The sequence below is a fragment of the Saccostrea echinata genome, unplaced genomic scaffold, assembly GCF_033153115.1.
Source record: "Saccostrea echinata isolate AGI-Se365-2 ecotype Australia unplaced genomic scaffold, CSIRO_AGI_Sech_v1 ptg000014l, whole genome shotgun sequence".
NCBI classification, from domain to species: Eukaryota; Metazoa; Mollusca; class Bivalvia; order Ostreida; family Ostreidae; genus Saccostrea; species Saccostrea echinata.
Window position 1 is genome coordinate 12,913,886 of NW_026889763.1, and position 27,245 is coordinate 12,941,130.

The 27,245-nt window shown below is 32.9% G+C and overlaps 1 protein-coding gene across 3 annotated transcripts; it reads left to right on the forward strand.

Annotated features, from left to right (window-relative positions):
• Positions 1 to 233: 233 nt before the first annotated feature.
• On the forward strand, positions 234 to 27,144 carry LOC133186765 (potassium channel subfamily T member 2-like). 3 transcript variants are annotated; one of them, XM_061322063.1, is made up of 29 exons: positions 234 to 331; positions 784 to 863; positions 1,605 to 1,701; positions 3,080 to 3,172; positions 4,114 to 4,219; positions 4,616 to 4,636; positions 6,561 to 6,635; positions 6,769 to 6,855; positions 7,068 to 7,171; positions 7,502 to 7,688; positions 7,936 to 8,100; positions 8,400 to 8,536; positions 8,633 to 8,696; positions 8,862 to 8,970; positions 9,130 to 9,238; positions 10,095 to 10,244; positions 10,462 to 10,691; positions 13,505 to 13,760; positions 15,545 to 15,598; positions 18,368 to 18,470; positions 18,572 to 18,744; positions 19,126 to 19,197; positions 19,318 to 19,449; positions 19,588 to 19,699; positions 20,047 to 20,235; positions 21,051 to 21,188; positions 22,951 to 23,116; positions 24,702 to 24,786; positions 25,029 to 27,144. In XM_061322063.1, the coding sequence occupies exons 1-29, from the start codon at positions 246 to 248 to the stop codon at positions 25,567 to 25,569; spliced, it is 3,921 nt and encodes a 1,306-aa protein (XP_061178047.1). In that variant the 5' UTR covers positions 234 to 245; the 3' UTR covers positions 25,570 to 27,144. The 3 variants fall into 3 exon arrangements, with proteins under 3 accessions (XP_061178047.1, XP_061178049.1, XP_061178048.1); XM_061322065.1 differs by lacking the exon at positions 15,545 to 15,598 and having other exon boundaries at positions 25,029 to 27,143; XM_061322064.1 differs by lacking the exon at positions 4,616 to 4,636 and having other exon boundaries at positions 25,029 to 27,143.
• The last annotated feature ends 101 nt before the right edge of the window (positions 27,145 to 27,245 follow it).

Sequence of the window (27,245 nt, forward strand, 5' to 3'; positions counted from 1 at the left end):
CCAAAGTACATGTGTGCTTATAATTATAAGTACAATTTATTCCCCTATTTTTTTTTTCTCATACAGTGCAAAACAACAGTAAAGTACAAAATGCATAGATTTTTTCGTAGAAAGGTACTAGAAAGGAAGGGGAATTACTGAGCATTTGATATGTTCTTATGGAGTAAAGATTGCCTTTTAAGGATTATTGATATTTCTTTAAAGTTTCTGATGATGTTTCTTTGTGTTTATAGAGACGTCGGGCCATGGCTGCTGAGCCCCACGTCTGTGACGGCATTGATCTGAAATGGATGTATGCCTCTGACTCTGAGGATGAGGACGATTGGTACAGGTCTGTGTTTATTTGTTTAATTTAATCTATTAATCATTTACTAATTTTTTTACGGACAGAGAGATCTGTCAAAAATTCATGTCACTAGAAGCTGATATAAACTGATATGTTGATTTTATTTAGAGTGCATACTTTTATATTTTTGATGTAAAAAGATATGTCAAATTAACTGATAATTTAAATGCATTAAAACTTGCTTGCAATAGGGAATTTGAATGCAAAATGTAAACTAAATTTTTTTTATGTAACTGGAGGTAATTTGTGCATATTAAAGATTGGTAGCTCTGCAAAAAATTACCTGTAAAAATGTGCATGCTTTTTTATGTATTAAATGTTGTGCTCATTAAAACGATATTTAGTTTATGTATAATTTAATTCAAAATTGTACCTATCACAATATAGGAGCCTTTGCTAAGACTTTCTGTAATTAGATAGGATCTTTATAATTTCAGTAATTCTCCAGTGGTTTTGACACAGGAGTTGTCCTTAAAAGGGAAAATAAGAAGAATTTTATTCAGAAATGCTGGAACAAGTAAGTTTTCAGTGTCAAGTTCAGATTCTGTGGTGTTTGTTTATCTGATTTGTTCTGGCCAGGTCATTGCCCAGTGAAAGATTGACAAGATTTTCTTAATTCTAATGGTCTTCCCAAGGCCATAACTTGTTATAGAAAGTGGTCAATGTCTCTGACAGTATATAATTTTGTCTAAATTACAAAATTAGAAATAAGTTCCATAAATGATGATGCTGTGTCATATGTGGGTCCAATTTTCTTGCATTAGACAAGTGGTCAGTATTATAGAATTTTGATCCTTTTCAACTCTTATCAGTTTTCTGATAAGGTCATGACTGGAAAGACAGTGTATCTTTGTACCTCATTTGTCCAGAAGTTTTCAGACATGGGAGGAGTACCTGATTCCCTTAGACAGAACATCTACTATAAACTGACTGGTAGTTCTAGCTCAGATCTACTTATAATGTCACAAAATTTACTTACTAGATGGATGTTTTTAAGTAAAATTCTAAATACCCGTAGATCATGTAGTTCTACAGTTCACTAATATTACTTACTCATTTTACTTTGTGGAGTCATGTATTGGTTTGTATTCAAGGACTTGGCTCAATCCACTTTAGTGTTTTTGTGGGGTTAAGATTATTTGAAATAACACGGATTCTATTTGACATCAGTATGAATAAGAGATTTTATATTTGTAGGATTTGAATTTTCGATAGTATACAGTATACATGTATATTAATGCTTTATATTATTTTGTAGGACTTGGATCGACCCTATTTGACATAATTGTGAAGCTAATACTGTGTGTACTATACATTATTAGGATTCAGTTCGACAACGTGGAATTTTATGCATGGTAGGTTATGCCACTAATGTAGGAGATATAAAGGAAGTGTATCAAGCCACTAGTCATACAAATGCAAGATGCTTTCTTTATGTTATTGGAAAACATTTTACATTCTCACAGATCATATTTTAACTTTCAGCATGCATATATGAAATAAGGAGACTTGATGGTAGCAATAAGTTTGGTATATAGGAGATGAAGGTCTTATTGATATTTCTTCCAGCCTGCCAAAGAGATGGTTCTTTGGATAAATTTTTAAATTAAAAAAAATATTTCGTTTATATTGAGATCTTTCTTTTTAATGTTTGGTCTGTAAATTCTAAATAGGTACATGTATGTAAAATATTCGAACAAATAAAGTTAATTTTTTTGTAGGTGCCTACATTTGGCTATCAACAATTTTAAACATTGCTATATTATACTTATAACCTATTGATTGTAAATTAAGAGGAGAATAGATCAATGATTTATATATCACTTTTTTCCTGGTGTCAGATGTATCCAGAAGGAAACGGCAATATTTGTGACAAGCTCAGTTGGAAAGTTAAAACATGAATAAACTCAAAGTCCGTAAAGCACTGTGACTTCCAGGAATGACTTACTTTTGATCAAAAATGTTTCCCAATAAAGAAATCTTAATTTGGTTCTTTAGTACCAGTATTTATCTCCTCTTAGTAGGATTAAAATTCACAGTGTTTTACAATGTAAAACTGGCTTTAATCATCAGATACAGAGTTGATTAATGTGTAAAGCTGTCAGTGGTTGAAGGGTTACACATTCATTTGTGTTAATTATCTTGATATTGCATGTCTCCTACTTTGACAATGTACTTGACATGGATTTGTGCAGTCTACCTAGGAATAAAGGGGTACCTATGTCTGGGGGTTAATTTATTTCCTGTCCCAAATATTAAAAATTCAATTCACCCAAAGCCATGTTTGAAAGTACATGAAATCATAAGATTTAAAAAGGTAGATAAGGTTAGTAGAGTTTTTGTGTCTGATAAAAATTTTAAAGCCTTTCCACAGAGTAGACAGTTAACTTAGAAAGTATTATACAGTCAAACCTTTTTATCTTGAACTCAGTGGGCTAAGAAAAAACTTATACAAGATATTCAAGGATTTGTAATATTGAGGATGTAATACATAAAGAAAAAATTGAAGGGGGGTGGGGAGTGAGTGGGTCTAATTTACTTCTCAATATATCAGTGGTTTTCGAGGTATTGATGCTCAAGGTACGGAAGTTCAACTGTATAATCAGACTTAACATTCAGAACTGGGTTAAAGAATTCGTAGGAAGTATACCACCATAAAAAGATATATTTTTAACACAAATTTAACTTTTTGACATTGCATTAATGTGAATTCCTTTGATTGTTATTGTATAGTGGGGGATTGCCATGTGGGGGGAACAACACATACCAGGTCTACCCTGATAATGATGAGGATGGCATGAAGTTTTCTTCTGCAGAAATCAACTGGTGAGTCATTACTGAATTAACACATTGTCTTAAAGCTTATCAAGTATTTCACAGAATTATACAAATACTTCAGTGATATTCAATTTTGAAAAAAAAGTTCATTAAGGCCAGTACTAATATGTCATTATTATGGTGTGTAGTGTTATAAAGTAAAAGTAAAGTTTCTGTACAATAATTTCTTTGTATGTTTTGCAGTTGATTTTGAGCTATTTTTTCACTCAAGATTTTTACATCCAAGTAGAAGTCTATTAAATTTTATTTTCAAGTCTTTTAATGTGCTTAATTTTTGTTTTAAGAAACTGTAAAGCTTCTTCAAACTTGCTTCCTTATAGTGGTCTGAAAAATTTGATAACTTAATTAAAACAGGAGCTTTCTTATACAGATAATGTTGATTCTGTTTTACATCAGTTCAGAAATTCAAAAGTTATGCATGAATCATTCAGGAAACAAAAGTAACAAACCGGATATAAAACAAAAATTTTAAGAGACCTGAAGTATTCCTATTAATTAAGGAATTGGCTGGGAAGAATTACTTAAATATATAGTCTTTCTCAATCAATCTTTAAAAGTGCACATGTCAGCAGTCGTGCAGAATGCAAATAAATATTCATATAAGATTTAATAATTCATTGTTCGGGTGGTGAGTTATTATTTTAAACTAGCAATTTTACCATATTTCAACAAGGTTACATGTGATCTAAATTTGTCTTATAAATAAATATTATATTAAAGAAAATTATATGAAAGTTGAATTAAAAATCCTATATTACTATAAATAAATGTTTTTGAGAATATGGCATTCAAGAAGCATACAGATGCCAAACAGGAATAAGAAGATTACTTTTTGATATATAGGTGCTTTACCCTGCCTGTTGTTATTTAGGCCTGTATTCTGTCCTTACTGTATATGTTGACATTTTTACCATGCCTGTGTTCTTTAGGCCAGTCCTTCTCTGGGTACATCGCCCGGAGCCCATCTGGATTATAGAAGTCATCCTGGCCATTTTCACCTTTTCTAAAGCCTTGCTTTTTATTTTTATTTCTAAGGTGAGTTTTTATTTCTGTTTTTTTTTTTTTCTGTTGCAATTTTCTTGTGTAATTTGTTTGAAATTTTTTTAATTTTTACATTATAGCAAGGTGTGATAACTGTAAACATTTACATTTTTTCAGAGGCTTCACTAATTACAGATCATTATAACTAAAATATTGTTAACACATTACCAAAAGTTAATTTTGTTTACATTTCATTTGCCAGCTAGGAGTTTCTTACAATCATGTATATATATCTAAACCTCAGTGCAAAATCAGAAACCTTATTGGTTAAGTGAGAATGATTACTGAATGAATAGCAAAAAGAAGTGCATGTATCTACAAACAGAATTAAAATTTGAATCAAATAAAAGAGATTGATTAAAAATATTTACGTAATATGTGCCTTTACAGCTTAGGTTGAACAGATCACAGGTAAATCTGGCCATTTATTGGTCAATACGTAATCCCTTTAGATAGTACATCTATGTTGGTATGCTCAGTCACAAATACTTTGTAAGTACAATTAATACTGATCAATGTGTGTGTGTTGTTGATTCATATATTTATCCTTATATATTTATAAAAAGGTCAAGCTTGGCAGTATGCTTAACATAATGCAAAGTAACCAAAAATGGAGTATGGGGGTGGGTTGATCAAAGTAGGAAAGAGATTGTTTCTCTCGAGATGCTAATTTGTCAGTCAAGAAGATGTTTAATTATTATGTTAAGAATGAAATAAACTGGATATGATTTTTTTTTAGAAAGAGTTGTGCCCCCTGGAGAGGAAATACTCTTAGGAGGTTCAAATCAAAACATAATCAAAACCAAATAATACCTCATTTCCCCCTCTCAGTTTTGGACATTTCTGAGAGACAGGAGCTGCTTTATTTCAGAGATGAAAAACACGAGGCATGACTTTTGAACATTTTTTTTCAAGTTGGATGACGATAAACTCACTTACATTTGTAGATGGATACATGAATAAGCATGGTGCTAATATGTTTTGACAGCATTATGTTCTAAAGGGAATTTTTTCTGGAGTTTGTTTTATATGAGCAAAGTGTGCTCTTGCATAAATTTAGTAACAGTTTAACACTGGGATTCCACCTACAATGTCACATTACCAGTATTATATTGACAAGGAAAGATAACTCTAGTGGAGAGACTTCAAAGATTGGAAGTCAAACTTCCACTTATTTTAGTGTATATGTAAGTGATATCTATATTTATCAAGTGAGCAGTGTAATTCCTTGTGCAGTATTTTTTTCTGATTTTCTAGGGAATTTATAGATTACCCATCACTGAATGTGTATTATTTGGTTCTGAATGTTTATGTTAACATGCATATTTTTTATTACTTTATTTGCTGTTTGATTGTCATGAAGTTTTCTTACTAAGTTTGGTATATGCATTTTATTTTTAAAACAGCTATCTTTTTAATTTATAAATCATATAATACAACTAAGTGCGTGTCAAAAAAAAAAAAATTAATGTAAGATAGTAATGTCACTGAGGCTGACATACATTGTATGTTGAGCACCTTTTATATACATGAAATGGATGATATAATACTCAACATCTTATGTCCCATACTCATAACATATATGAACTAAGTTGATGTTCATGTATTCATTAAATAACTTCGATATTTTTAAATGCCTAGGTGGTGAATTATAATATGAAATTTGATTATTTTTCACCTTTTAGGCAATTTTTTTTAAAATCCATCAAAATCACCACCCAAAATCCATAATTATTCAAATTAGTTACTTAGGTGTACATGTTGTATTGTGATAAGATTGAATATAGTATTTTCTTGATGCTCTTGGTTACATCCTCTATAAGTCTGTTTTTATTTAGTACTTGTAGCTTGGCTGCATGATTTTATTTATTAGCTGGTTTACTCTGCATGGTTCTGTATATCAAAACTGAAGTTTAAATCTGAACAAAAATGTACAAAACAGACTTTCATTAAAAAAATAATGGTAGTTATTTATAGTAGCTTGTTTTTACATTTCAATTAGATGGATTTGATTTATATTCTTATTTTTTTTTTTACCATTTCTTCTGATAAAAAGTAACTGTAGAGGTATACATGTATTTACAAGTCAATGTATTTTCATCAGACCAGCAGTTTTTTTTTTTACATTTCTCCAAATATTAAGTTGAATTAAGGAAATTCTACAGGGTCAAGGAAATATATTTGAACTTGTACTTTTTGAATAATAGGTATAGCTGTGAGATTGTATGGGAGTTATTGCTGTTGTTAGCCATATGAATCTTTCTACTGTATGCCATATGAATCTTCCTACTGTATGCCTTATGAATCTTTCTGATACTTGTTGATACTATTTCAGCTGGGTAAAGTGGAATTAATGACAAAACCAGCCTTTATTCTGGAAGTCATCTGTTCTCTACCATTAATTGTCACAGTAAGATTTCTTGAAATTTGTTAACCAATTAGATTTTGTGTAACCAATGTTTTAAATTCTTAATTTCTTATCAATATTTAGTTGCATGCATTCATCATTTATTTGAATACATTGTCATTATCATCTCTCATAGCTAATATACCCGATGCTGCTTAGGGATCTGTTTGTACCAACATTCCTTAATTGTTGGCTTGCCAAAAGAGCCATGGAGAGATTATTTGTAAGTATGAAAGCTTTCCTGAGTATAATAAGGTCATTAGGTGTTTTTCCCTTTGCTGCCATCTATAGCTCACTTGAATATTTGAAAGCAAATAAATGTAAATTTCAATCAGAATATTTTGGTGAAAATTTCTTCCATTTATGTTTTGATACCGGATAAAATTATTTGTTTTAGAAGATGGCATTTATGACAATATTTTATGTGTATTTCAGAATGATCTTCACCTGACCAAACAACGTTTCCAGACAATATCTGTCACCATGTCTCAACAGCTGCTGATACTCGGAGCAACATTAGTGTCTCTGATCTTTACTACGTATGTATCTGTACATTGTGTCCTTTATACAGTCAAACCTAGTTATCTTGAATATGGATAGGATTGAGAAAAAACTTCGAGATATTCGAGGATTTCGAGATGTCAAGGGTAAAGTACTTAAATAATAAGTGGTTGGGACTTCCAGATTAGTTTGAGATTCCCATGGTATTTGAGATATCAGTGTTCAAGATACCAATGCTTGATTGTATGTTCCACATCAGTACAATGTATTTGTACATTAGTGTCTTTAATATTTACCATGTATGTATCTATCAGTACATTAGTGTCTCTAATTCTTGGCAAAGCTGTTCCAATGTACTTTATTTACAGTGTGTGTGGGATCCAGCACATCCAGCGAGCCAGTCAGGAAAAGTCCCTCACTTTGTTTGAGTCCTTCTACTTCACCATTGTGACTTTCTCTACGGTGGGCTATGGGGACATATCCCCCGATATCTGGCTAGGACAGCTCTTTATGGTCCTCATGATCTGCATCGCCTTTGCGTTTATTCCAAGACAGGTTTGTAGACATCAAATTTTAAAACAGGATAAAAAATAATTAAAAATCAGTCAAATTAGCATAAATAGTTAATTAAAGTATTATAACCATTATTTGACTTTGTTGTGGCTCTTAGACCTCCTGTATTGAGAACTTATAAAATGCATACTGAAAAAAACAGAATAATGAAGAAAATTTTGTAGACATTTATATACTGCGGCATATATACATGTATGTATTACAAAGAAATCTTATATTACTTGTATAGATAGAGGGTATTGGCTCTATCTGGGTGGAGAGGAAGAAATCGGGAGGGGAATACAACACCAGACAAGCTCGTAAGAATCACCATGTGGTAGTGTGTGCCCAGAATCTGGCGGGCGATGCCATTATGGACTTCCTCACGGAATTTTACTCCTGCCCTAAACACGAGGTCTGTGTTCCATATCATCACATTATCTTCTTCATATAAAAGTACTAAATAATGTGTCATATTTGGAAGGAAATGAAATGGTAGACATATATTATGTAAAAAATGTCTGCATCATGTCTTGTGTTTATGCTGAAGCATAGAAACAACCAAGCACTTGTACATCTGTACATGTAGCTGTGTATGAGAAATAAAATCTGAAGTTAAGCATTTTCTGTTGTGGAAAATTTTCAGTGAATGTGATTTTGTGAACTGCACAGATTAAAGGTTATTCTTAATTCTAAATGTTCACTCACCCTTAGGAATACACAGTGATCTTGCTGAGCTCTGATGAGTTGAATTCCAGTATGCATATGATTCTGAAGGATCCTAAATGGGCCAACAGGGTCATTTACATGAGAGGGTCAGCGCTGAAGGCCGCAGACCTGAAACGATGCAGGTAACAAATGTGGTGCAGGATTAGAATTAAATCCCTTTAAATGGTGTGTATTCAGTAGCCTTTTTGCATAAATTTATGCATTTGTTCAAATTTCAGAATGAATGATGCTGATGCATGTTTTATATTAGCCCCAGAAAACTGCACCAACAAGGACAGAGAGGTTTGTTGGACAGTAATTGTTCTGGAGAAATGCATAGAATTGTAGCATTGAATTTTTTATAGAAGTTCTCAGTAACTCTGTATTACTTATGTAGGAAGCAATCAATATTAAGGAAAGATTAAATTAAAATATATAAATTAAATAATGATTTGCTGTCATTTTTAGGATCATAACACCATCATGAGGTCTTGGGCTGTTAAAGATTTCTGTCCGGAAACAAATCAATTCATACAACTATTCAGAACGGAGAACAAAATCCATGTCAAGTTTGCAGGTAAATTGGTTCTTACTCTTGTCAAGATATGTGGCCACTTGTGTTCACACTGTGTCTTTTTGATTCCTCACTGATTGGAAATTAAAATAGATTAAAGAAGCAAGTGTTTATATGTGATATAAAGGTGTAGTGAGTTTTTGTAATTTGACTTTATTTCAGAGCATGTTGTATGTGAGGATGAGTTTGCCTATGCCCTACTTGCCAATAACTGTTTGTACCCTGGGTTGTCTACCCTTGTTTCCCTTCTAGTGCACACCTCCACTGGATAGTAAGTTAACTTTGCTGTCATCACTATATCCTGCAGGACTTTTTATGCCCATGTAATTGAGGATTTGGGGGCATATAATTTTTCTGTTCGTCTGTCTGTCTAGCTGTCTGTCTGCAAAAAACTTTAACCTTGCACATAACTTTTGATTGGTTGATGCTAGAGCCTTTATATTTCACATATGTATTCCTTGTGACAACACCTTTCTTTGAGTACCAACATATTTGACATTGGAGGTTGACCTACTTTTGCAGAATTTTACTAAACTTTATCCTAGGCCATAAATTTTTAATGGTCTTTGCTAGCCTAAGGGCTTTCATATTTTACATGTATATCCCTTGTGGCAAGACTTTTTTTGGTCACCAACACTTCCTACCTCATTACCTTGACCTTGGGAGTTTGATCTACTTTTGAAAAACTAATATTGCCAATAACTTTTGACAGTTGGTGCTAAGGCTTTCATATTTCATTCATGTATTCCTGTTGGCAAGATCTTTCTTTCAGTACCAACATTTTTGACCTCATGAACTTGACCATGGAGTATGGCCTTCATTTGAACAAAAACTTTAATGTATGCCTTAAACTGCCCTATGGGGGTCTCAGTGTTTCACAAACATATCTTGTACATTTCTTCTTCATACTTCAATACTCTTATTGTTTTTATAACAGTAAACTAATGAAATAGCAAATGCTAAAACAAATTTTAAGTACTACTGGTATATACATGTATTATGAAAATATATTATAGTAAGTCTACAGTTGTGGCCATCAGCATTGTTTAAATGAGACATTATAAGCCTGTTGTGCACATGTATTTATCAATTTTACAGTTTATTAGAATGTGGTACATATGTTACAGTGAGGGAGAGATGGCTAGCGAGCCCTGGATGCAGCTGTATGGCCGACACTCAGGAAATGAGGTCTATCACATACAGCTCAGTAAAAGCATCTTCTTCAGTAAATATGAGGGTCAGACATTCTGTCATACTTCAGCAGAAGTCCATTCTAAGTAAGTAATACTTCAAGTTCAATACTGCCCTTAATTTCTGTATTACATTGAGATGTACTATAACTTTGAGAAATGAAGCAAATGATTATAGATACACTTTAGGACAAATTTGATTTTTTTTTTCTAAAACTAGTAGTAGACACAATGCACCGTATATTTGCCATTTTGTTAGTAATGAAATGACCAGGTCCTGTAAGATCTATTCTGCTCTTTTCAGATTTGGTGTGTCTCTGATTGCTGTCATGGAAACAGACCTGGACAAAGATAAAGATAAGGAAATGGACCATAAACTGATCCTAAACCCAGGCCCCAGTTATATCCTTAAAGGTTCTGATTTCTGTTTCTACCTCAGTAAAGTCAAAGAAGAACACATGAGAATAGCCTCCAATAAACCTGTCAAAGAGGAGAAAAATCAGAAAAAACAGCAGCAAAGAGAGAAGAACTATGGTGAGTTAAAATTTAAAACTGTTTCAGGAGGAGATTTGTGGTTCATTAAATTATAGCTGTAAAAAGATTTTGTTTTAAGTGCGAGAGTAAGTAAGTGTGTATAATACATAATTCTTTTTTATGTTACCCTAGAAGGTAAACAAATTGTTTGTTATTTTTGATAACAAGTGTTTTACATCAAATCATTTAACTTCACAATAATTGCATGTTGTCCACGATAATGAATAATTTACAAAACTAAAAAAATGACTTTAAAATATTTGTATGACCATCATACATGTTAGATGTTTATCATCATCAAATTGAAGAATTTCATTATTTCGAAAGTCTTAATTCTTTATATTGAACTAAAATTTGATTTTATTAGTTTATTGTCATTTTCTCTTGATCTGCATCTTGATCATTAGAATGTTTCACTGTTTTTGCAAAGAAGCATGGTAAAATTTGTACCATTTTGATTGAAATCCATTGCCTCATGAAATGTGAAGAAACACACAACATATAACTTTATTCCAAGTCTAACTAAATACATTTTACAGAGATTTGATGTCATGCAGCTATTAATAAATGTATTTAATAAGGTTGATATTTTTCTCTGCAACCAAAACCATGTAAATTTTAACACTGAAAAATGCTGAAGCTTATGGGTTGGAAAAGAACATTTTATTTGAAGATTCTTTTTATTAAAAAAATTTAGTTAAAGCGGTTTTGCAGATGATTTATAATGAATTTCCAAAGAACAAGGCATATGAATATGTTTGAATGTAATGTATTTGCTTATTAAGAAATATTTGATTTTTAGCTCACCTGAGCTGAAAGCTCAAGTGAGCTGTTCTGATCACATTTTGTCCATCATCCATCTGTCCGTCTACCTGTCTGTCTGTCCGTCCGTCTGTAAACTTTTCACATTTTTTACTTCTTCTCCAGAACCACTGGGCCAATTTCAACCAAACTTCCCATGAAGCATCCTTGGGTAAAGGGGATTCAAGTTTGTTCAAATGGAGGGCCACGCCCTCTTTCAAGGGGAGATAATTAGGAATTAGTGAAAACATAATGGCATCATTTAAAAATCTTCTTCTCAAGAACCACAAGGCCAGGAAAGATGAAACTTACGTGGAAACATCCTCAGGTAGTGTAGATTCAAGTTTGTTCAAATCATGACCCCCGGGCGTAGGGTGGGGCCACAATGGGGGATCAAAGTTTTACATAGAAATATATAGGAAAATATCTTTAAAAATCTTCTTCTTAAGAACAGCAAAGCAATGATTGGTCATATTTATATGGAAGCATCCTCAGGTAGTGTAGATTCAAATTTGTTCAAATCATGACCCCCGGGGGTAGGCTGGGGCCACAATGGGGGATCAAAGTTTTACGTAGAAATATATAAGAAAATATCTTTAAAAATCTTCTTCTTAAGAACAGCAAAGCAATGATTGGTCATATTTATATGGAAGCATCCTCAGGTAGTGTAGATTCAAATTTGTTCAAATCATGACCCCCGGGGGTAGGGTGGGGCCACAATGGGGGATCAAAGTTTTACATAGAAATATATAAGAAAATATCTTTAAAAATCTTCTTCTTAAGAACAGCAAAGCAATGATTGGTCATATTTATATGGAAACATCCTCAGGTAGTGTAGATTCAAGTTTGTTCAAATCATGACCCCCGGGGGTAGGGTGGGGCCACAATGGGGGATCAAAGTTTTACATAGAAATATATAAGAAAATATCTTTAAAAATCTTCTTCTTAAGAACAACAAAGCCATGATTGGTCATATTTATATGGAAGCATCCTCAGGTAGTGTAGACTCAAGTTTGTTCAAATCATGACCCCCGGGGGTAGGGTGGGGCCACATATGGGGATCAAAGTTTTACATAGAAATATATAGGAAAATATCTTTAAAAATCTTCTTCTTAAGAACAGCAAAGCAATGATTGGTCATATTTATATGGAAACATTCTCAGGTAGTGTAGATTCAAGTTTGTTCAAATCATGACCCCCGGGGGTAGGGTGGGGCCACAATGGGGGATCAAAGTTTTACATAGAAATATATAAGAAAATATCTTTAAAAATCTTCTTCTTAAGAACAACAAAGCCATGATTGGTCATATTTATATGGAAGCATCCTCAGGTAGTGTAGATTCAAGTTTGTTCAAATCATGACCCTGGGGGTAGGGTGGGGCCATAATGGGGGATCAAAGTTTTACATAGAAATATATAGGAAAATAGCTTTAAAAATCTTCTTAAGAACAGCAAAGCCATGATTGGTCATATTTATATGGAAGCATCCTCAGGTAGTGTAGATTCAAGTTTGTTCAAGTCATGACACCCCCCCCCCCCCATACGATAGGATGGGGTCACAATGGGGGATCAAAGTTTACAGAGGATTATATAGGAAAAAATCTATTTCTCAAGAACAGATAAGCCATGAGTAGTCAAATTAATATGGAGGCATCCTTGGGAGTGTAGAATGAAATTTGTTCAAATGAGGGCCCCCATTGTGTGAGGGCCACAATGGGGGATCAAAGTTTTACAAATGAATATATGGGAAAAAAATCTTCTGCTCAAGAACAGCAAAGCCATTTGTTATAGTGATATGATAGCATCATTAGGTAGTTTAAAATTAACCCCCCCCCCCTACCCCCGTAAACTTTTCAATACTGAACTGATTTTTGCTTATTTTCCTAGCCAATCTGCTCAGGTGAGTGATGTGGCCCATGGGCCTCTTGTTTTTTTTTTTTTTGATTTATCAAAACATAGATGTTATTAAAAAAATGAATTTTATTTGTGACTTGTTTTTTTTCTCTGAGCAGAGAAGATAGCGAGTGAGCTGCAGCGTTTTCTGGAGAACAACCACCTTGAGCTGGACAGCAGCCCTGCCGGGGAGGAGAGCGTGTTTAATACTATCACCAGTCAGATGGGGATCGATTTCTCTTCCTCCATTACGGACCCCATCCAGCCGATTCCAGAAACCCCAGATATCCTACAGCGGGGGATCGGGGAGAGTGTGGGAAACACAACTGAGAATCACAATGTATTGCTGATGTACAATGAAATGGCCAGTGAAGAGTAAGTGTAGTTTCTGTGTCATGAGGTGATCACAGTTTTGCATGGAGTAAGAGGAGAGTTAGAGGAAATGCGTAAGGTGAAGTATTAATTGGGGTGGTGTTGTGCTGTGCAGGTTTGGATTTGTGAAGAGAAGAGCAATTGGAGATGGTGTTTTGTTAGGAAGATGTAATGTGTAGGGTGTAGTGTTGTGTAAGACTGATGTAATGTTTAGGCTGTGTTGGGTCTAGTGTAGTTAAGATACAGGTAAAGGGATGGGGAGATAGGTAGAATATCATTAGAATATCAAGGAAAAGTAGATAGGAGCATGGTGTTTTACAAGTAGGGTAAAATGTTTCATGTCTAGTAGTGTAGTAATGTGTAGAAATGGTGCAAAATTAGGCTGTAAACAGGCCGGATTGTTGTAGATAGGAACATGGGCATTGTGGAAAGTTAGATTAAGGAAAGTCTGTTATGGTGTAGGTTCTTGCAGGAGCATGGGGTAAAGAGCATTATGGGTGGGTGTAATGTATAAAGTGATATACTGTGCATGGCTGGTATATTTTTAGGTTGTATGGGTTTATTTTGGTGAAAGATAAAAGCATGCAAGGATTGGGTAATGTTGGACTGTCTCAGATTTGTTACAGCATATATTGTTATACCTTTAAACATTGTTTCCTAGCTATTTAAATCTATGCTTAAAAAAGTCATAACATTTTTAATGTCTTAGCGATCCCAAAATATTATGTTTGACCGTTTGGTGAGATATTGAATGAAAGTGAGTTTTTTTTTTACATCACAGTTAATTTGCATTCATGAAAACTCAGCTTAGATGTGATCCTACATGAGTCATTATCTAATTTATCGTACATTTGTTGATGTTGGACACCTACATAAAAGGTATAACAAAACATTTATTGACTGGGTAATGTGCAGAATGCTTTTCGCCAAACCCTCAAACCAAACTGTTGCTTTCAGCTTAATGGCTTCAGGTAAACAGTTTGGTTCTTGGGTCCAACAAAACACATTTTGCCCTGGAACCCAGCCAATAAATATATGTTTTAGCTTTGAATTCATGTTTTATTGTTGGCAACAAAACATTGCAATGTTCACAACAAACATTGTGGCTGGTATTGGAGATGAAGTGATGTTAATGTTTATCTAGAGTTTGAGGATGGATGGTGGCAGGAGGGCATTCTTTAATAGGTGGATGGTATTTTTTTTTACTGTCATCTAAGTAAAATGACAAAACATAAAGTGATGATAATTTTTAAGGAATTTAATATCTCAATAATATGTACAAATATTTAAGCTTTCTTGGTGTCAGTAAGTTATTTTTTAGACATATGATGATTTTTTTAAAATAAAAAAAAATATCTTTAATATTGGATATTGAAGGAAGATTGTTATTGTATAATACATAAATGTATGTTTTTGACATCAAATCATGTTTTAAAATGATAGAGTCAACATTATCATGTTTGATTTCTTTTATGTTTTGTCATTTAATATAAAAAGTTGATGCTTTTTCTGCATTGGCCTTGGTTTGGCATGTTGAAAATTTTTATCAGACATTTACTATAATTAAGTAAAAATCAAAAAGTTTAAGATATAGATTTTTCTACCAAGCTGAATTGTTTCAAAGCAGATATTGCATGCAACATTTTGAGGGGTATTAAAAGGATAGATAAAAGATATAGCATGTCAATTATTAGTAATATATAAACTAAATACAGGTAGAATTATATTGGACAATATTTGATATCTTTAAGAATAATTGTGTAAAGTTACCAAACATTTTGTTAAAGGACCACACCCCAGTTTTTATCTGTAGACCAAGCAAAACCCACTGTGAAGTCCAGGTGAGTGTGGCAGTAAAAAAAACATACAGAGGGGAATATAATCCCTCATCTAAGTACAGCTCACACTTAGACTCTTAGATATATATCTATCAATTTATTACATTAATCATTTTGTCCAATTCTAAACTAATGACAGTAAGAATTTCATGAGGACTTCTCCACTTTTTCCACTGTTTGTTTTTATTTTTTACAAATTAAAGGATTTTATCAAATGAACTATAACTGGTTAGAAAATTTTTACAGTTTATACTATGTTTAAATTGAGCATGTGAAATGTGTGTATCATTTGTGGAATTGCAGCATATACATGTATATACTCCATACTGAGATATATACTGGCCTTTACTTCCAATGCTGCAGTGTTGTGCATGGAATACTGGCTTCATACTGAGCTTTGTGTTCAAGTCTTTTGGTCTTGCAGTATAGAGTTAAAATTTTAAGAATAAAACTTTTTCTTTTGACCTGTCTTGATATGACGATGAATTCCACTCTTTTCTAATAACCTTTATGTGGTGGAAGGAACAGTCTACCTCTTGTAAATCAGCTCACTTTTGTTTTCTTGTTACTGACGGCTGTAATTTGGTATAAAACAAAAACATATTACGTAAGAAAATTTGAAATAAGAATCCTAGATTTGTACTTTTAGTAGAAGTGATGTGGTAAAATGTTTAAGAAATAAAGTGATATGGTTTAACTATTAGTACATTGGTCTGTTTTGATAATGAGATATGCTTGGCATACTTATGTAAGTGCATGTATTTTTGCCAAAGATTTCATGGACAAAATGAATATTAAGCTAATCAAAATGCATTAGCGAAATTACAAACCATATCACTTTATAATAATGCATAAAATGGTTTTGTATCATAAGGAAACCTGAAGAAAAAAATGAATTTGTAAAGTATAGCTTTTGAATAAAGCTGCTTAAAACCTGCTTTCTAGTACAGCACGATGATCCTTAACAGGTTCAAAAGTAAAGTATGCTTGATATAAAGAATTAGGATATAAATGTGTAGAGATTATATGCTTGATATTGCTATATCTGTATACTGTCCATGCTTGAGTGATTATCTGTAAAAGGAGCCATTATTTTAGGAATGGCTACCAGAATCTAGTGTGGGTACCTAAGCTACAGTGTGAAAAAACTCATTCAATTAATATATATATATATATATATATATATATATATATATATATATATATATATATATATATATATATATATATATATATATATATATGTGATTTTAAAATTCACATTATTTGAAGTTGACTTTTATACAAACATTATTTTAAATATCTGTATCAATGTGTATGTTAATATTTTCACATCTCCACAACAAAGTTGAAAGGGGGATGAATTAGAATCATCTTGTCCATCTGTCTGTCCATCATTCCATCTAGTACAACTTTAGATTCAAGGTTAAGCTCAGCATTTACATTTTCTCAAGGATTATCCAACTCACATGGGCAGTTGGTACATCTGTAGACTGATGCTAAATGTGATGCAGGCTTTGGTTGCTACATCCGACTTGCATTTTATGCTTTATCAATTCCTTTTAAGGTCATAATTCAGACCTGGTTCTTCCTTATCACTGTTAATATCCAATCAAAACTTGCATATCTGGTGCCTTAATGAATGGTTTGTCTGATGAGTGCATTGAATGCTTCATCTGACCTACATTTTATGCTTAATGATTGGTGGGGTACAATATTTAAGCCTTTTATCGCAAGGAGATACATGTATACAAACCAAACATGCACACATGGTACATGTATTTTTGTGTCTGATGAATATCAGCTCTGTTCAGACAACTTCAGTTATTTAGAATGTTCATTGTAATATAAATATATCAAGTTGGAAACAATATTTCTTATTTAAAGAACTAATAATTGCACATTTTAGAATTTATTGAACTTAAGCTCTAAGTAACACCTATTAATATTAATATTCTTCAATCTTTACCAAGCAATACTAATTACCTGTATTTATATATTTTTTAGTAGTGATAGATTGTTTTTAATTATTATGTTTACATATATAGTTGTCTTTTAATTATATTGTAGTCACTGTGGTACCCACAAATATATGATTGTTTATTTTCCTGCAAAGATTATGTTGTCATTTTCATTTATGCAAATTGTTGAAATAAATTTAAAAATGAAAGTACCTGGTACACATGTATTAAGGACATACGCAACGTAGTTTGAACTTTACTGTCTTTTTCCCTGGAGTTGAAGAGTTCCAATTCTTAAAGGAACTGTGTGCTACATTTTAATGTCTATATATGCTGCTGTACACTTCTTCTAAAACAAGTTTGGATAAATAAAACATCTAGAATATATGTTTAGTATTTTTTGTATATTTTTCTTTTAATTATACAAGAACTTTCATCAATTGATATCTTTTCAAAACCCCTGGTGATACATGCTGACTTTGTCTACGAACATCTGATGGCATTTTAAATTTAAATTGAGAATATCTTGAAAAATTATCAGTAGGTAAGGTACGTTGTGTATGTCCTTAAACTGTTCATATTACATTGCATGAAATAAGTAGGTTTGGGAATGAATACTTACATGTATATAAGATTAATTATTAGAGAGAGTAAGATTAGTTTATGTTTATAAACATCTGCTAAAAGTTTCATTCTTTTATATTTCTAATGGTTATTACCAAAGTATAATTAAAAAGGGAATATGTTCGATTTTACATTTAATGCATAATTATTTATAGAGCTTTATAGCTTAACTCAATTCTGTGTACAGGTTTGTGACCGGTTGTCCCCCCATTTTCCTGACCGGGTGCAGAAAGACTCTGTGTCACTTAGTGAAGAATCCTCGCCATCCCTGCTGTCTCAGATGGGCAGAGGTAAGGACCCAGCCTACAAGCTGTCTCCCTTTGGAAAGTCACTTAATATGTACAAACTATGTAGATTTCTTCCATACATCAATTTCAATTGAATATTTTAGGACTGTAGCCATGTGAATTACAAGAATTCTAGAGACAGCAGATGGCAGAATCACCTTATTATCCTCTCAGCTGACAAAATTTGTGTGGGCGTGTACAACTTTATTGTGCCCCTCCGCTCCAAATTCCTCAGCATCAAGTCTCTGAGTCCCATTGTTTTAATGCTGGAGGAAGAGTGAGTACTTTACACTGTAGATGTACCCAATATAGTGTCAGGTTATGTCTGGATATGTGCTCAGCTTTATGAAAATTAAGCCAGAAAACTCATGCATGTTGTATGTCCCTTTGATACGTTGTTAGAGTTGATGTGAATATGATTCATTTCCTTTGCAAGTGATATACTTATGTAGTAAAAATTTCCAGATAAAGGAGAAGCATTATTATCTGACTTGGTTAACTTACCCAGACACTGAGATTTAAGTTGACACCTTACATACATGTACCTTGTTTAAATCTTCCATGTTTTATATAACTACCCATGAGATCTGAGACAGTGTCTTTTACTGTTTGTACAATAGATGTCACATCTTTATATCAGTACTCTTTGATATTGTAGACCTTCTAGTATGTATGTAGACTGGCTGGCAAACTTCCCCATGGTCTACTGGATGAAGGGAAACATTAAGAGGTAAGAGGTTTATAGATAAGGAACCTTGTAACATTATAAAATGAAAAATACAAGGATTCAGGTAAAAATAAAAAAATACCATATAAAAATCCATAGTAATATGTTTGAATTTGTTGTCAGTGTGGATGATTTACTGAGGGCAGGGATCAACAAGGCCAGTCATTTAGTTATTGTAAACAGATCCTCCAATCAGGCTAAAGAAGTCGTTCTCACAGACGCAGATACCATCGTTACTGTACAGTCTATATTTAAGTGAGTCACTTGGAATTAAGAATATTCAATCCTTTTGAGAAACAATTTATTTAATAATAATATAAATACCAGTTCCAATCAAGTTATTTATTAATGAGAAACATACCAGTTTTTCAAGTCTTTTGATTTTGGTTTCAGATTATTCCCCAGTATCAACATTCTGACTGAGATATCACAGACCTCCAACATTAAATTCATGCAGTTTCAGCCTCATGATGAATACTCTAGGAAAATTGCAAGACTAGAGAAGGTTTGAATCGACAAACTTTCATCTTTGTATACATACATGAATTTGCTTTGCATACTGCTTTCGGGATAATGTTTAAATTATTGATGGAATATGAACCATGTGCATGTAGTGTTACCAGTGTACAAAATTCAATGAAAAAGTTGCCAACAAGAAATTCCAAAATAACATAGAGATTACTAAACATTCCTTTGAAGATTGTCAGGACTACTGAAAAATTGCTAATCTTGAGCATTTGGGCAAAGGAAAATTTTGTACACTAGCTGGGTTTATGTGACTGTTGGATCATTGATACAAACTTAATGATATTTTATGATGACATTCAACCATTTCACTACCATATATTGCAGAAACTACGTGAAGAGATGCGGTCTAGTTTGGTTCATATTTTCCGTCTTCCATTTGTTGCAGGACAGGTGTTCAGTTGTAGTATGTTGGACACTCTCCTGTATCAGACTTGTTCTAAAGGCTACCTCATCAAGTTTGTACGACTTCTGCTGGGCATTGATGCTGAGGAGAACTCAGGGCATTTGTCTAGTGTAAGTTACAAGGGAGTTACTTAAGAACTGTACATCATAAGTTATTTAAAAAGGCAAATTGTAGCTACTGTCTAAGTGTAAGTTATGAGGGAGGTAACACAAGACCTGTACTATCATAAGTTATTTATATCATGTAAACTGCAAAAGAGGCAAATCGAAATTACTGTCTAATGCAGATACAAGGGAGGTAATACAATACCTGTACTATCATATCTGTCTAATGTAAATTACTGATGAGAGGGACAATGGAAGAGTCATAATTTATATATATATATGTGTGTGATCTGTGTGTAAGTTTTATGTTAAGCAACTGAAGACAACTACATATATGTAGTGTAAAATACCCCAACAACTGAAGACTTGTACTCTTATGATTTATCTGTTCAGTGTAAGTGTAAGGGAGGCAACTAGTTCTGTACTTTGTTTTGCTGTTTTATTTCTGTAGGATTAGAGGAAACTTTCAGTAGTAGTTACAATGGAGACTTTGAAGACAAGTAGTGTTATAGGTTTCAGGGACTAACTAATTTCTTCCAACAGAAGATTTTGAGGTCATAGAATAATGTTTAATATTCAGCTTAAACATAGGTACACAATGTACTGAAGAATCTCAGGTGTCCATTTTCAGAGAACTATCATTATAAATTTTAAGAAGCATTATTGTTCTGATTTTCTACAAAATGATGCTAGTATTCTTCAAGAGAACAAACTAATCAAGTATGTTATAGTTTAAAATACATTTATTTCTAAATATGAAAGATATAATTAAACCATATATGGAGACCAAGTCTAATGAATTTATATTTATGTTATTTCAGATTAAGGTGAAGAGAGACATACTTGTGAAGTATAAGACGTATGGGGATCTCTACATTGGCCTTTGTAAGGTCACCGGGGAGGTTCCGATTGCTATTTATAGATCAGAAAAAAGGAGTGTATTTGTCACACGTGATGAGGTGAGAAAGATTCCCCTTAAAAGAGAAGGAAATTCTTATAGGAAGATTTTATTTACTTATATCCATTTCTGTAAATTTGCAAATGCTTAACATTTGGTTGCTTTGAACAATAAAATGCTTGCTTTGTTTGTTAATGCAAATTGAGAGCAGAGCAAATATGAACCCCTCTAAACATCAGAGATGGGATCAGCTGCCATCAAATAGTAAACATCCTGTGTCAGTTGGTTACACCCACTGCGAGCCCATTGTCTTGATTGGGTAAACTGCATAAAATTAATGGCCTAACAATTTATTTTAAAAATGTCAGTCAACATTGGCCTATAATGGCAGATCATATATTTGCAAAAAATTAACAGTTGCAGCCACGCAGGTTATGTAATTTTTTTTCTAAGTTGGTTTCAACCATTAATCCTGCATTAACAAACAAAGGAAGATATTTTTATGCCACGCCATGAATATGGCTGGGGCATATAATGTTTATCAGTCCGTCTTGCGTCCTTCTGTCATATTTTGCATTTAGCTCACTTTCAAAGAAACAATTCAAGATATTTTTATCAAACTTCATATGCTGATACATATTGATAAGAGTTATTTAACTGCATCAACATTTTTTGACCTTGATCTTTCCTTTGACCTTGACCTCACTTTCTTAATTTAGTGATTATGTCAATTTCAAAGAAACTTCAGATATTTTTATCAAATCTTGTATGCTTATATACATTGATGAGAGCTGTTCAACTGCATCAACATTTTTTGACCTTGACCTATCCTTTGACCCCGACCTCACTTGTCTTAAAATTATATTAAACTTCGTTTCAAAGAAACTATTCAAGATATTTTTATCAAACCTAATATGCTGATACATGTTGGTTAGAGCTATTAAACTGCTTGAACATTTTTGACCTTGACCTTTCCTTTGACCTTTTCTTGAAATTTGTGTTTAGCTAAATTTCAAAGGAAGTTTTTAAGATATTTTTATCAAACTTTATTTGCTTATACATATTGATTAGAGCTATTCAATGGCATCAATATTTTTGACTTTGACCTTTTCTTTGACATCGACTTCAAATTTGTGTTTAGTATGGTTTCAAAGAAACAAATCAAGATATCTTTATGAAACTTTAAATGCATATACATATTGATGAGAGCTATTCAATTGCATCAACAGTTTTGACCTTGACCTTTTCTTTGACTTTGACTTCAAATTTGTGTTTAGTATAGTTTCAAAGAAACAAATTAAGATATTTTTCAAACTTCATATGCTGATATATGTTGAGGTTAGCTATTCAACATCATCAACATATTTTACCTTGACCTTTCCTTTGATCTTGGCCTCACTTTCTTATCCTTTTTTCCTAGCTTAATGATAAAATTGATGTTAAAATACCAGAAAACCAAAATGCAACAATTTTTTATGTAAGTTTTTTCCCAATTTTCTCAGTGGTAACACCCCAATCTCTATACCAAAAAAATGATGTGCAAACAGTATTTGTAGGAATACGTGTACAATTGTAGTATCTTATTACTGTAAAATCACATTTTTGTGGGGTGAAATTTTCATGGTTTGGGGAAAAAAATTGGTTTGTGGGGATTTTATTTCATGGTTGAAGGACCTGAATTCGTAGGACTCTTCATACCATGAAAACTAACTCGGAAAATTAACCTCCTTGGCAAATTAGTGATTTCACAGTACCCACTGTTGGATTTGTTTATCTGTATGATGAGTGTTTTGATGATTAAAAGGACAATAATTTTCTGGTAGGAAGAACATCACACCACTAAAAAGGAACAAAAGGCCTCTCCAACCAAAGTCAAAAAGTCTTCCTTCAACATCAAGCAGTTCTTTGAGAGGGCTGTCCCCAACGATCTATCAGATTTTGTCCGTAGTAGGATGACATCGATGTCTATAGACCCATCAGGCTACAGCTGTAAGTACAAACAATATGAAATAGGTACACCATCTTGACTATTTTTATGCCCCGAGATCGAAAGATCCCGGGGGTATATTGTTTTTGTCCTGTTTGCCTGTTTGTCTGTTTGTCTGTCTGTCTGTTGTCAACATTAACCTTGCCCATAACTTTTGATTGGTTGGAGCTATGACTTTCATATTTCACATGTGTATTCCTTGTGACAAGACCTTTCTTTGGGTACCATCATATTTGACCTTGACTTTGGAGTTTGACCCACTTTTGCAAAATTTTATGAGACTTTAACCTTAGCCATAATTTCTGAACAGTTGGTGCTTGGGGTTTCAAACTTCACATGTTTACTCTTTGTGACAAGGTCTTCCTTTGGATACCAACAACTTTGACCTTTTGACCTTGACCTTGGAGTTTGACCTACTTTTGAAAAACTTTAACCTTGGCCATAACTTTTGAATGGTTGGAGCTAGGGCTTTCATACTTCATATATGTAGTCCTTGTGACAAGACCTTCCTTTAGACACCAACCACTATGACCTTTTGACCTTGACCTTGGAGTTTGACCTACTTTTGAAAAACTTTAACCTTGGCCATAACTTTTGAATGGTTGGAGCTAGGGCTTTCATACTTCACATATGTAATCCTTGTGACAAGACCTTCCTTTGGACACCAACCACTATGACCCTTTGACCTTGACCTTGGAGTTTGACCTACTTTTGAAAAACTTTAACCTTGGCCATAACTTTTGAATGGTGGGAGCTAGGGCTTTCATACTTCACATATGTAATCCTTGTGACAAGACCTTCCTTTGGATACCAACCACTTTGACCTTGACCTTGATGTTTTACTCACTTTTTAAAAACTTTAACCTTCGCCCTAACTTTTGAACAGTTGCAGCTAGGCCTTTCAAATTTCACAGGTATATTCCTCGAGACAAGACCTTTCTTTGGGTACCAACATTTTTTTATCTTTTGGCCTAGATTTTGACTTGCATTTGAGAAACTTTAACCTTCGCCATAAGCTGCCATACGGGGGCATCAGTGTTTCACAAACACATCTTGTTTGTCAGGAAATTGTTCCAACAGAAGAAAAAGAATATTATCTAGTATATATGCAAAAATGTCTCGAGGATTAAACTTCTTATTGATTGTAAATCTTTTTGATAAATCTTGAAACTCAAAAATGCAGCCTGCAGCCTGTAGTTTTTCATGCTTAATTGAGGGTAGATTCATTTTCTTTGTAACAAATTTTAATATCAGTAATTGCAATGAGATGTTCAAATTCTATCACAAGATTTTACTCTTATAAAGAATTCTTTTCACAAATAACAACTGGAACTTCTTAGGTAATAAAGTCAAAAGGAGAACCCAAGAAAATGTAATAAACAGAAAATTCAATGTTTTTATAATTGGATATGGGCATATGGCATTTATATCGCTAGTTAGACAGGATTTTTTTTCGAAATTTTCACTATTGTTTTGCACTTGAAAATATAAAAATAAATCCTGTCCCTTCGTGAAATAAATTTCATATCTAACCATATAACATTGAATATCCTATTTATTCCATGCTATTTTATTTGCATTTTACAGGTGATGATGAACTCAGCAATAAACCATTATCCTTTATCATCATTAACCCACACCCACAGTGTAAACTAAAGAAAGGGGACATTGTGTAAGAACATAGCCATACTTAAGTATAAACCTAGTTTAGAATGGGAAGTTTTTTAAAATGATTGATGTCAACATATCAAATTTATTCATTTTCTGACAGAAGATAAAAAACTTTAAAGTCATACAATAATCTATTAGTAAATGGTTATTTGAGATTAAAATTGTTCTGATTTTGAAAAAAGATTAGGATAATGTTGTCCATATTTGATATGCATTTGCTTAAATAGAAATTAAATATTTTAGATATGTCTTACAACCAAGTTCAATGTTTGCCATTCCAAGCCGAATGCAGCACAAACACAATTGGAGGCGACGCAAATCTTGGAGCGAGGGAATCAACAATAGAACAGAGCCAGAGCCCCCAGCTAGGTCTCGGACTCATTCCATAGATATACCTTCAAGAAATGTTACGTTTAAATCTCCGGACTCCAATAGTGATGAGTTATCTCCCTTACTAGATAAAAGTGTAGAGGTTAAGCTGGATGCTGAGCCATTGGACTCCGTAGACTTTGCTTTACCTAAGGCCTCCACAGCCAAAGTCCATAGAGGCACTGCTCCGATATTCAACTTCACATTCCCCGAGTCCCCAGATACAGCACTTGACACCAGTAGCAAGAAATCTAACAGTACAACGAATTTGTCTAATAACAATGACACTGAACTGAAGGATCTCTCAGCAGAGAAACCATTGAATACACCTGTGGAAGCTGTGAGGGAACCCCCCAAAATAGTCATCACTAGGACTCCCACCAAAATATTCCAGACAGAGAGGGTCGATGAATGAGGGTGGTGTATTATTGACAGTTAATTTATGTAGATTCATACGGAATTAATTTGTTTTATTCATTCTTACCTCTGATTTCATGGGCATTTTCTTTTGTTAATTTGATGAGATATGAAGTCAACAGATCATTTTTGAGTTTTGCACATTTTTAATGAAACATTCCACACTACTGGGGGCATTTTGAACTGATTGGTATGAAGTTTGCATATTTTGTGTGAATTGATATGTATGAAAATAGATTTTACCAGATAAAAAATGTTACAATAATTTGACATACTTTTAGCACAGTTTTATGTGCAGTTTTAGAATGGTCTTAAAGAACAAATGAACCAGTCAGATTTAGGGATGTACAGTGTATTTTGTACTTTTTTGCAGTACAGGATCGTAATGTACCTAATTTTATTACTTTTTTCTACACTTATACTGCTATCTTTTCTATACATGTAAAATAACTTTTCTATACATGTAAAGTGGTGTTTTGGATAATGTCACAAGTTTATATTTACCACCAGACTGTAGCCATGGTATAAAATATCAACTGATATGATATGCAGCAGTTTACAAACTGTTCAGTAACCACTCAAAATATGTCATTCTAGCTATGTGTACATGAAAAAAATATAGTGTATATGCATGTATCCTTATATACAGTGTATTATAGTTCAAGTAATTGTATCTTTTGAACCAGGTTGTAGGAAAAAAATGTTTTTATCAGAATGTTTACATCAGCTGTTGGATGAACTTTTAGACAGATGATATTCATATACATGTACACTGTTTCTGGTATAATGTCATTAATGTGCCTGCAGATAATCATTTACTTGGCAAAGAATGAGGATGACACTTCGAGGGTAAATGCCTGTTATATCATGTTATTTGGAGCCCCTATTTTCAGTAGGTATTTTTGGAATAGAATTTATCATAACAACATGAATGAAACAAGTCTTGAATTGTGACAGTTTCATATAAATTTACAGTTCAGTTTATGGTTATTGCATTTGATATTATCGCATTAAATCAAATTTTTTCCCAATCAAATGAAAAATTTGACTCAAAAGATAGACATTATTGTTGGCATCTGCCTTTTTTTCATGCCAAGATACAGTTACCTTATCATATTAATTATATTAAAACACACACACATCCCCTCACACACGACATTTTCCAGATGAGACACGGGATTTTAAGTTAACCAGATCAATGTTGTGGATTAGTTTTAGAGGACATCATTGTTAGTTCAGCACAGTTGGTTATGGCATCAATACAGAAGTAGCAAAATTTATCATTAAACGTGTAGTTATTTCAGTTTATTTGTAGTTTCTAGATGTCTATAGAATGTGGGCAAAGCATACGGATTTGTAGTTAAGATTTGTTTCTGTGCACGTGAAGTATTTTTCAATGAATCTCAGTTTTTTTTTCAAATATTTTCATATTTATTCATGTTGTTAACTGTGTAATTTGAAAAAAAATTATTAAGAGAAGTTAATAATTTCAAGCATGTTAAAGTGTCTATGCTTTTACAATTTGAAATTTATCAGAAAACTGTCATAATTGTGTTTTATATATTTTTACATATTATTAGGATGTGGCCAGTAAATATATTTTCTACTATTAAATATTCTGAAAACAAGGTTCCTATATTTTTCTTTTGTGTGTGTTTAGCTCTGGAACATGAT